This window comes from Hevea brasiliensis, chromosome 16 (assembly GCF_030052815.1).
Source record: "Hevea brasiliensis isolate MT/VB/25A 57/8 chromosome 16, ASM3005281v1, whole genome shotgun sequence".
Classification (NCBI taxonomy): domain Eukaryota; kingdom Viridiplantae; phylum Streptophyta; class Magnoliopsida; order Malpighiales; family Euphorbiaceae; genus Hevea; species Hevea brasiliensis.
Window position 1 is genome coordinate 56,069,497 of NC_079508.1, and position 12,049 is coordinate 56,081,545.

At 32.1% G+C, this 12,049-nt stretch overlaps 1 protein-coding gene and 2 pseudogenes across 5 annotated transcripts; 1 reads left to right on the forward strand and 2 right to left on the reverse strand.

The window, feature by feature from the left end:
* The first annotated feature begins 212 nt into the window (after nt 1-212).
* Nucleotides 213-2,319, forward strand: LOC110635283 (L-type lectin-domain containing receptor kinase SIT2-like; annotated as a pseudogene).
* A 2,373-nt stretch (nt 2,320-4,692) lies between these two features.
* Nucleotides 4,693-8,540, reverse strand: LOC110635267 (L-type lectin-domain containing receptor kinase IV.1). 5 transcript variants are annotated; one of them, XM_058137626.1, is made up of 4 exons: nt 8,394-8,540; nt 7,839-8,007; nt 6,251-7,108; nt 4,693-6,175 (listed from the first exon to the last, which is right to left on the reverse strand). In XM_058137626.1, the coding sequence occupies exons 3-4, from the start codon at nt 6,996-6,998 to the stop codon at nt 5,097-5,099; spliced, it is 1,827 nt and encodes a 608-aa protein (XP_057993609.1). In that variant the 5' UTR covers nt 6,999-7,108; nt 7,839-8,007; nt 8,394-8,540; the 3' UTR covers nt 4,693-5,096. The 5 variants fall into 5 exon arrangements, with proteins under 5 accessions (XP_057993609.1, XP_021640242.2, XP_057993608.1 ...); XM_021784550.2 differs by having other exon boundaries at nt 4,693-7,108; XM_058137625.1 differs by having other exon boundaries at nt 4,693-7,108; nt 7,828-8,007.
* A 1,386-nt stretch (nt 8,541-9,926) lies between these two features.
* Nucleotides 9,927-11,484, reverse strand: LOC110636245 (L-type lectin-domain containing receptor kinase IV.2-like; annotated as a pseudogene).
* Nucleotides 11,485-12,049: the final 565 nt, after the last annotated feature.

Sequence of the window (12,049 nt, forward strand, 5' to 3'; positions counted from 1 at the left end):
GGTACAAGGTAAAATTTCTTGTTGGCGAGAAGATGATAGGATGCTTGTGATAGTGATGAAAGGATAGGTGTTTTCGATATTATAAGGACTTCTCTCATCTTTGACGATTCATGTTTGCCTTGACTAGGGAAAAAAAAAAAAGACCTTTTAATGGATGGAAGGATAATGTTTTAATTAACTAATTCACACTTTTCCTTTTTATTCATCAAATTTCTTCCCAAGTTAATGATTCCAATAAGCTAACAACATCCTTAGCTACGTCCTTTCTCCTTTGTTCCAATGGTGAGATTGCATAGATCACTTCAATTTTTGCTAGCGTTTATTGTGTACTCTAAACCACTAGTCTTAGCTCAAGAGACAAAACAGTTCATCTACAATAATGGCTTCACTGAAGCCAATCTAATACTCAATGGGATTGCAAAAATCCATTCTAATGGTCTGTTAGAGCTCACAAACACCTCACACCATCAAATTGGTTATGCTTTCTTTCCGTTACCTATGCATTACAATACATCTTTATTGAACAATTCTGGTTTATCGTCTTTCTCATTTTCTACCAACTTTGTGTTTGCCATGGTTGCCGAGCTTCGAGCTGATAATGGAGGCCACGGCATTGCCTTCACTGTTTCACCATCTGCAGAGCTCAAAGGGGCAGCAGACACTCAATATCTTGGACTTTTTAACACGTCAACAATTGGCTTGTCTTCGAACCATTTGCTTGCTATTGAGTTAGATACTGTAGAAAACCGTGAAGTTGAAGACATCAATAACAACCATGTTGGGGTAGATGTCAACAACTTAAAATCCATTCAATCAGCTCCGGCGTCCTACTTTTCGGAGAATGAAAACAAGAGCTTGCAGTTAACTAGTGGAAATCCAATGCAGGTGTGGATAGACTATGATGGAATGGAAAAGCTACTCAATGTAGCACTAGCTCCTGCACGAAGTAGGAAACCAGAAAAGCCTCTCTTGTCCACACCTACAGATCTTTCTCTTGTTTTCACGGATTACATGCATGTGGGTTTTTCTTCTTTCACTGGTTCAGCATCAAGTCACCACTATATTCTTGGATGGAGCTTCAACAGAAGTGGGCAAGCGCAAAGCCTTGACCCTTCAAAGCTTCCTCAACTTCCTCATGGAAAAAAGTCAGGGGGTTTAAGAATTATTTTCCCGTTGGTAATAGTAATTGTTTTGCTCATAACTATCTCTGCAACTATCAATATAGCAAGGAAGAGATATGCAGAAATACGTGAAGACTGGGAACAGCAGTACGGTCCTCAAAGATTCTCCTACAAGGATCTTTATAAAGCAACTAATAAAGCTTTTGAGGACAAAGAGCTCCTTGGACGCGGAGGTTTTGGAATGGTTTACAGAGGAGTTTTACCTACTTCCAAAGCGGAAGTTGCAGTCAAGAAAGTTTCGCATGATTTGAAACAGGATATGAAGGAATTTGTAGCTGAAATTGCCAGCACAGGAAGACTAAGGCATAGGAACTTGGTGCAGCTCCCAGGTTACTGCAGGCGACAAGGAGAACTTTTCTTGGTCTATGATTATATGCCCAATGGAAGCCTTGACAAGTTCCTTTTTAGCGATGAAAAACCCAACCTTATTTGGGTTCATGGATTTCAAATCATCAAAGGAGCAGCATCTGGTCTTCTCGATCTCCACGAAGAATGGGAACAAGTTGTTCTGCACAGAGATGTGAAAGCAAGCAATGTTCAGTTAGATGCTGATCTTAACGGAAGAATAGGCGATTTTGGACTTTCTAAGTTTTACGATCACGGATCAACTCCTCAAACGACCTGTGTGGTGGGAACTCTGGGGTATGTAGCACCAGAGCTAACTAGAACGGGAAGACCCACTACGAGCAGTGATGTTTTTGCTTTTGGGACCTTCATGCGTGAAGTGGCTTGCGGAAGGAGGCCTATGGAATCACAACGACCACCAGAGGAGGCAGTTCTGATCGATTGGGTACTTGAATGCTGGAACAGGGGCGATTCTTGACAGTGTTGATTCTAGATTGGAAGGTAAGTATGTGGTGGAAGAAATGGAGTTGGTTCTGAAGCTTAGTCTGCTTTGTACACACCATTCACCATTAACTAGGCCTACAATGAGGCAAGTGGTGCAATACTTGGATGTAAATGCTACCTTACCCGACATTGGTTCAGTTTCAAATAGCAATGAAGCACCTAGAGACTGGCCTTTCCTAGCATCTACAGATACTATTTCCTCCTATTCCTTGTCCGAGATGGACTCAATCCTACTCAGCGGCCGTTGAATCTTTTCCAGCTTAATGAGGTAAGCATTATCTGAAATTGAATACCCATTTTCACATATATATGAGCTTTTATTAACATATACTTTTCTGTATCATTGGCCTGCCAGAAAAGAAGGTAACCAAAAAGGGAGGCAAACATAATTTTGCTTTCATATAATTGTCGATGTTGTAAAAAAAATTAATTATGCTAGTTCGCTATTGATGTGTTTCTCCTAACCTGCTATGCACAGGGTTCAAAATTTGTAATGCAAGTTTGGGATAAATCTCTCTCTGATGAGATCTGTTATTGTTGCTGTTGCTGATGAAGAAAACTCATTGAAGAATACTGAAAGGGGAATTCAATAGCTAAAAAAGAAACATTTTCCTTTGTTGATGCAGAATAAGTTATGACCATCAATTGGCATGTTTCATATTTAATTCTGTTCCAATAATCTATTTCAAGAATTTGCAAGAACAAAAAATGAACTCAAGGTAGAGGTACTGATATTTCTAGTGCTAATTGAAATCATTCAAACTCATCCCTGTATCGTGATAATACTTTGAAAATCTTGTGTTGATCTAAAAAAATTAAAAAGAAATAGTAGTAAACAATCATTTGCAGCAATTTTAAATTTTGTTGCAGTATGGGTAGTTTATTTCTACTGTTCAGTAGAGCTGGTGCATGACTCAATCATAATCATTTATTTCAAAATCAAGAGTTGGGCTTGCACAAAAAGGCTGAGTCATATTTACACAAACATGAGAGAATCAAGAGTAATTTTTATACACCGCTCCTCTACTTTAATTGGTTATTAAAATTTTTTTAAGCTTTAATTTTATTTTATAAAAAATCCCTATAACTTATGATAATAAATTTTTAAATTAAAAAAATTCCTGTAAATTATAATATAACATCTTCAAATATAATTTTAACGCTTTCCCGTATAGGATAAATTCTTTTTCTTTTCAGAAAGCATATTGTGATGGTATTAATATTGTTGTAATTGTTTCAAATGGTAGTTAAAATAGTTAATATTTTTTAAGTAAAAGATAAAATAAAATAATAATTTTATTTTTTTTTAATTTAAATACCAAGTAAATTTCAGAGTTGTCTCTTAATTTTTGTTTTTATCATTTCTTTTTATTTTGTAACCTGGATGCTGTGGCTGCTCGGTTCCTTGGAGATCCTGCGAGAATGTCCATGCTGTTATTCCCCGCCTATTTGTGTATTACGGAAAAAATCATACAATTAAGCCGATGTATGCATAATAATTTTATTATAATTAATAATTGTGATAGATCTCATTATAATTAATAGTTATAATAAAATTATTATATGTATAATATTTATACCAAATAAAAATTTATATTATGGACTACTCTTACATGTTCTACACTTTCTTTCTTTTTTTTTTACTTTTTTTTAATCTACATGATTTATTTATACTAGATATTTATCTGCATATTTGGTGAATATATTTTATTTTTTAAAATTAAAATGAATAATAAAAATATAATAATTAAATTTAAAAAATATTAAAAATGTAAAAAACTATAAATTTATAGAAACTCTTGTTTAATGTATTCATATACTTTTTTTACAATGACAATCAAGATCTAATAATGAATATTTATAATGATTTTAATTTTATATTGGCTATTTTGTTATTAAAATTTAATAAAATTATATTTTTAATAATAATTTTACATGATATTCATTCATGAATATATACTTGTGATTATGGCTTTTTATATTTCATTGTTATGTTTATTAATTATCTTTCATTTTACATGTCATTTGTCTATTTACCTTCTTAGCATAACTCAATTTTATATTGAAGCTTTATTATAGATTTTAAGAATTATGTAGAAATCGAAAAGTCACCTTGATAAGTTATTAGTGATAATAATATGACCACAAATTTAGAGATCAATAAATTTTATTTAATATAAACATATTAGTTATTAAGAATTAATGATAAAATATAGCTAAAAAAAATAGAAATAAGATGCATTAAAATTAAATATAATAATATAAATTAATTTTATTTAAAACTTTTTATTAAGTAATAAAAAATAAAAAATTATATTAATTAACGATAATAATAAGACTAATAAATTTTATTTAATATATACGTATCAAATTATTATTTATAATAAAAATGTAAATATTTATTTATTTATTTATTTTAAACATATTAATTATTAATTGATTGATTTGCATTATTTCAATTAAGTTTGCTACACTGCTATTAGGAAAATGCTTTTTTTTTTCTCAGTATGCTTGGAGTATTTATTCCTGATTCCTTTTTTTCCCCAAGGACTATATAAAAAAAAAATGTTCTGTTGCTCAAATGAGAACCTTCGCTAGTGGCTACTGTGTCTGTATTTCCTCATTAATTAGTTTGTTTCTCTTGCAGCTGATTTCTACATCCTTGATAAGGTAAAATTAATAAACTATGTGAAAGAAAACACATATCCACAAAATTATTCGAGATTAAAATTGCAAAACATAGTAAGTTGTAGAAGCTCAAAACTAGTAACAGAAATATGCACAACATGATCCTTAGGATTCTGCTCCACCCATTGCATCAAATTGATAACACCAATTTCAACATTGCAGCTAGAGCTCAAAACATGTTCAAAACAGGGAAACTTCATATGGGCCTCTTTCTTTCCATTGAAGCCGTGGAACATCAACTCTTCATTGTAAATATGCACAACATGATCCTCAGGATTCTGCTTCACCCTTACTACATGTAATTTGTGGCACCAATTTTAAGCTTGCAACTATAGGTCAAACATTATCAGTCTCTGGCTTAAGGAAAGTTTTTCAGATTCAACGACCACAGCTAAGGATTGAGTCAGTAATTGACAACAGAGAATAAACATTAGATGCTGGGAAGGACAAATTGCAATCTCTAGTGGCTTCTTGGCTAACTGTGACCAAACCTATACCTGGACCATCCAATAGCATATCTGGTAAGGAAGCATTTCTATCCAGATACTGCATGACTTGCCTCATGACAGGCCTTGCTGCTGGTGTAGGGTGAGTACAAAGCAACCCTAGCTTCAAAATCAATTCCATTTCCTCCACCATATATTTACCTTCCAATCTAGGATCACTTGTCTCAAGAATGATCCCTCTTTTCCAGCATTCAAGAACCCAGTCTAACAAAATTACCTCCTGAGATGGTCTTTCTGGCTCTATAGGCCTCCTTCCACAAGCCACTTCAAGCATTAAGATCCCAAAGGCAAAAACATCACTGCTGGTAGTGACCCTTCCTGTTCTTGAAACCTCTGGTGCAAGGTATCCCACAGTTCCCACCACACAGGTTGTTTGAGGAATTGATCCATGATCATAGAACTTAGCTAGCCCAAAATCTCCTAACCGTCCATTAAGATCAGCACCTAGCATAACATTACTAGCTTTCACATCTCTGTGCAGAACAACTTGTTCCCACTCTTCATGGAGATAAAGAAGGGCAGATGCAACTCCTCTCAGGATTTGATATCGCCGAACCCAATTCAAGTTTGGTGTGTCATTGTGAAATAGGAGTTTGTCAAGGCTTCCATTAGGCATATAATCATATACCAAGAGCAGCTCTCCCTTTCGACGGCAATAGCCTAGGAGCTGTACCAGATTCCTATGCCTTAGCCTCCCCATGGTAACAATCTCAGCAACAAATTCCTTAATTCCTTGTTGAGAATCATGTGAGACTTTCTTGACCGCAACTTGTGTATTGGAAGAAGGTAATACTCCTCTGTAAACCCTTCCAAAACCCCCAAACCCCAGCAGCTGTTTGTCTTTGAATCCTTTAGTTGCTTTGTAGAGATCCCTGTAAGAGAATCTTTGAGGACCATATTCCTGTTCCCAATCTTCGCACAATTCTTCAAATCTCTTCCTCCTATAAATAGCTGATCCAGATATTATTATCAGCACAATGCTTGCTGTTATTGATGGGACCATAATTCTTAAATTTGTTTTCTTACTTGATTCTCTTTTAGGTGGAAGTGAAGGAAGCTTTGATACATCAAGACTTTGAGATGGCCCACTTCTGTTGAAGCTCCACCCAAGAATGTAATGGTAGCTTGCCATTGATCCAGTGGATGAAGAGAAACCAACATACATAGAATCCAAGAGGACTAGAGAAAGATCAATATTTGTTGACAATAGAGGCTTTCCTGGTTTCTTGCTTATTACAGGAGCTACTGTTACATTGAGAAGCTTCTCCACGTCATCATAATCTATCCACATCTGCATTGGATTTCCACTTATGAGCTCCAAGCTCTTATTTTTCCTTTCATTATCTGGAAAATAGGCCACTGGAGCTGATACATTGGATACCAAGCCATTTACATCAATTCCAACATGGTTGTTGTTGATGTCGTTAAATTCAGGTGTAAATATAGTATCAAGCTCAACAGCAAAAACATGGTTTGAGGACAAGCCATTGTCTGTCGAATTAAAAAGTCCTAAGAACCCTATTGCCCACGCCCCTGTGAACTCCAAAGATGGAGAGATAGTGAAGGCAATGCCATGGCCACCAAGATCAGGCAACTGAGGAACAATTGCGAAAACAAAATTGGTAGAAAATGAGAAAGACTGAGAATTGGTGGATGAAGATTTACTGAATTTGAGAGGGAATGGAAAGAAAGCGTGGCCAGTTTGTTGGAATGAAATGTTTGTTAGCGCTAATAGACCACTGGGGAAGATTTTAGCAATCCCATTAAGATGCATGTTGGCTCCATTGAAACCATGGTAGATGAACTGATTTACCTCTTGATCTGCTATGGTCAAATGCTTCAAGAAAACAGAACTACAGAGCAGAATATGCAGCAATTTGAACACTGGCAACATGGAGAAACAAGAGTTATTAGTCTGAACAAATAATCAAAAAGGTTGTGCTCTGGGATTTTACTCGTCAGATCCTGAGAATTGAAATATCAACATTTCTCTTCTAATTTTCATGGTTTACCAAATACTTCCCAAAGTTGGTGCAAGGTCAATGGAAAGTGTACAATAAAAAAAGTAATATTTATAAATATTTGATTGCATCTTGCATTAAAAGTAAATAGACTGTAACTAATAATCAATTTATTTAATCAAGTTGACATATATTCATGCTTGACCCTAAATGGATCATAAACTATAAAAGGATATTATATGGCCACTTAATTGAACACTCATTATATTCGTTAGGTAGCAAATTGCCTGTATCATAAGAAGAAAGATGTCATTTTAGAAAATTAATGATAAAACAGTGAACTTTGATGGATGAATGAAAATGTAATTTTCATTGTTGTGAGTTTGATTCCTTTTCCTTTTGCTTTCACTTTCATCCAGTTTCAAGAAATGCATGCTTCTGCAGTCCAATTGCTTTCAATTTGACATAGCTATTAATTAATTCTATTAGCTATATTACATTTTTTTTTCCAATTAAGAGAAGAGGTAACAGCTGTTTAAGAATAAAAAAAAAAAATGGAGACTTTTGGGAATCCATTGACTTGACTGAATTTAGATAAACAAATTATTGACAACATATAATAATAGCAAGTGGGAAAACTGCCTTGAATAAACCTGTTAGGGTGACTCAAATGTTAATCTACTGCTCTGATTCCTCTGCCTCAGAAATTTGGTAAAGCAACTTCGACAAGCCATTACATTAAAACAAAGTCATCAAGAAATGTTTTTCCTGATCTGTGTTTCTTGAAACCTTCATCACCAAAGTAATTTGATAGAATGCATCCTACGGTAGTCATTAATATTTTCAGATATAGCAGCAAAAGATTCATTGAAACAAACCATTAGCATCCAATCACTAATTTGAACATTTCCAAAGGTTAAGCTGCAAAAACATATCATGATTAAAAATGTGGGCAACCAAGAGCTAGGATGCACGGAAACGGGAGGCGGGAGCGTTTCCCCTTCCTGGAAACGTTTCCTTGCCGGAAACGTTAGGACACGTCGAGGAAACGTCTCCGGGCCGTTTCCGTAATTCCTTGAAATCGGAAACGCGTTTCCTTCGCCAAACCAGAAAAAGTCGCACCTCCAGAAAGAAAGGAGAAGGCAAAGAAAAAAGAAGAAGAAGAAGAAGAAGAAGAAGAAGAGGAGGAGGAGGAGGAGGAGGAGTACCTGGTCTGTCAATCAGCCTCCCTTCCCCGATGGCGCTGCTCCTTCTTCGATGGCTCTGCTCCTTCCCCTAATCCGGATACCTACATTATTTTCTGTTTGACAACTTTTTTTTTTTTTAATCATTATTATTTTTGTTTATTTAATTTTTACTGTATTAAAAATTTGACCCTTTATTTTAATATTAATTTTATTATTCTATATATTTATTATTTTAATTATTTATAATTATAAATATATAAATAATCTAATTAATTAATCAAGTAATTAATTTTATTATCTTTTCCTCTTTTTAATATTTAAATTTATTATAACTAAAATTTTTAAATTCATAAATATATATGCATATATATGTATATATGTTATTTATAAATATAACCTTATATTTTTTATATATATGTATTTACTTCACGTTTTCGTTTCTCAAATCTTTTAAAATATTATTTTTTTCGTGTCCATTTTCATATTTTTTCATATTCGCGTTTTCCTTTCAGTGCTACACAAACCAAGAGTAAAAAGCTATATAATGCAAAAAATTCAATTTAACAATGAACTAAAAAACTCTGTAACATTCAGATATCTCTGCTGTAGTATACATCTCATTTAAGTTTTTACTGTTTCATGACAGTTTTGCATCTTTAGTCAGTTCTATGCTGGAGGATTGCCAAAAGTCTTAGAGGGTGTTTGGTTTACCTGTTGGATATAATAGATAGCTGATAGACATTTAAATAGATAAATTATAATGTTTGACAAGCTTAAAAAAATATATCTGATGGCTAATAGGTAACTGATATGATACCCATCAACTGCAGTTTGTATCAGCTCTACTTTTAAATCAGCTGATAGCTGATCTGATTTTATTTTTTATTTTGACCATATTATTCTTTTTTATTTAACTTGAAAATTAATATTGTTAATATTTTTATTTTTTTATTTTTAATTTTAACATTATAATTAACGTATTTCAACTTTGTTAAAGTATTATTTTATTAATAACATAAAATATAAAATATTTATTTATATCCAAAAACTTAAAATTAATTATTTTCTATTAACAATAATAATTATTTTATTATTTTATCTATATTTCTAAAATTATTTAACTATCTTAAAAAATAATTATTTTCTTATTTTAATAATAAAATAAATGATATAATATAAAAAATTAATAATTATATATTTATTTAAATAATATAATATATTAATTTAATAATTATATATTTAATTTAATAATAAAATAAATAATATAATGTAATAAATTTATAATTTTATATTTATTTAAATAATAAAATAAATTATATGATATATAACCTTATTAGTCATTTCACATATTAAGCTAAATATAATTTTACCAAATACTTAATATAAAACAGCTATCGTTAGCTATCAGTTATGCTATCAGCTAACAGTAACAGCTATCAGTTGTATTAAACAGTTAATCCAAACAAACCCTTGAGAAGTAGAAATTTTTGCTTAAACAAATCAGTAGAAAATATAATTAATTAGCAAAAATAAACATATGAAAATTGAGCCATTAGGCCATGAGAGATTCAACGACCATTGAGGATTGAGTCGGTATCAGAGAAGGAAAAGAAAGAAATACTCTCTGCAGATGCAAGAAAAGACCTATTTCTAGGTGCTTCAGGGCTAACTGAAAATACACAAATACCCGCACCACGTAGTGGTTTCTCAGGCAAGGTGGCATTTCCATCCAAATATTGCACCACTTTCCTCATTGTAGGCCTAGCCCTGCGCAGACGGTGTGCACAAAGTAGACCTAGCTTCAAAACCAATTCCATTTCTTCTACCGCAAAGCTGCCTTCCAGTCTAGGATCAACAGTCATAAGAATGTCCCCTCTTTTCCAGCATTCAAGAACCCAGTCTACCAAAACAGCGTCCTCTAGTGATCTTTTAGTCTCTACAGGTTTCCTTCCGCATGCCACTTCAAGCAGAAAGATCCCAAAAGCAAAAACATCACTGTTGGTAGTAGGTTTTCCAATTGTAGTAAGTTCAGGTGCAAGATATCCCACAGTTCCAACCACAGACGTTGTTTGAGGAGTTGAACCATGATCATGAAACTTAGAAAGCCCAAAATCTCCTAATCGTCTGTTGAGATCAGCATCTAATAAAACATTGCTAGCTTTCACATCTCTATGCAGAACAACTTGTTCCCACTCTTCATGTAGGTAGAAGAGAGCAGATGCTACTCCTTTGATGGTCTGACATTGCTGAACCCAATCAAGGCTGGGGTTTTCATTGCTAAAAAGGAACATATCAAGGCTTCCATTGGGCATATGGTCATAGACCAAGAAAGGCTCACCAAATTCCTATGCCTTAGCCTGCCCATACTAGCAATTTCAGCTACAAATTCCTTCATTCCTTGTTTTGAATTATGTGAGATTTTCTTGACCGCAATTTCCACATTGGATGAAGGTAATGTTCCTCTGTAAACCCTTCCAAAACCTCCAGATCCAAGAAGCTGTTTTTCTTTGAAACCTTTGGTTGCTTTGTAAAGATCCTTTCCATTGTCCACTATAATTGTAAAATTATATACTTAATCCTTTATATTAAAAAAATATAAAAATAATTACAATTTAATTAATATTAGAAGAACTAAAAGTTATAGTTATAATTAAATTATATAAACCATAGTTATAAAATCAAGTACTTAATTTCTTCTAATAAAAAAGTTATGACAATAGTTACAATTTAATTAAAATTAAAAAAAATTAAGAGTCATAATTATAAATTATATAAATCAATATAAAAAATTAATCTAGCCATCTCATAATGCAAATAGAACATACATTATACAACCAAGATTTTTTTTTTGTTCAGTTTTATGAAATGATATTTTAGCAATTAAAAGTGAAGAATAATTTGCATAGATATCATCAAGGTAACTTTTATATTATAAGAATTTATTTATATAATTTTATTGATATATTATTTTTTATTTTTTATATTTATTTTCTTCGTATTTCATAATATTTTTTTATCAACATTTTAATAAATTAATTAAATATATATAAGAAACACTATATACTCACATTTTTATTCAATTAAATAATAAATAGATAATGATTGTACTCATGCGATATTACCTTTAGGTCACTAATGTTGGATTTTTTCATCCCGCTAAGCAGTTGGATGTTACAATCAAACAACATCCAAAATTATATTCTCATCCATATCATTAAATTTTTAAAATAGCATCTTTCTTCTTATGATACAGACAGCTTACCAACTAATAAATACAACCAATGTTGAAATGGTCATCTAATATTATTCTTTCATATATAGTTTATGACCCAAATAAACTGGTTATTAGTCAGACATGGCCGGAAACACATGGAAAGGACTGCGTCAATGCAGCCGCTAAATTGAAAAAATTTCATAAATACATATATAATGAAAATTTTTTTAAAAAATTATTAATGATTCCAATCAACAAAAATTAATAATTCTTTCAATTTTTTCTTTTTTTAAAAAATAATTATACAAAAGGTAGTATATCGTTAAATAAAAAATAAATTAATAAGATTTCTCCATATATTTTTGTGAAATTTTAAATCAATTGAAAATTAAAAAAAAAAAAAAAACCTTCTTAATATTATATTTCAATAAAGCTTTAACTATTATTTCTAATGCTACTTTTT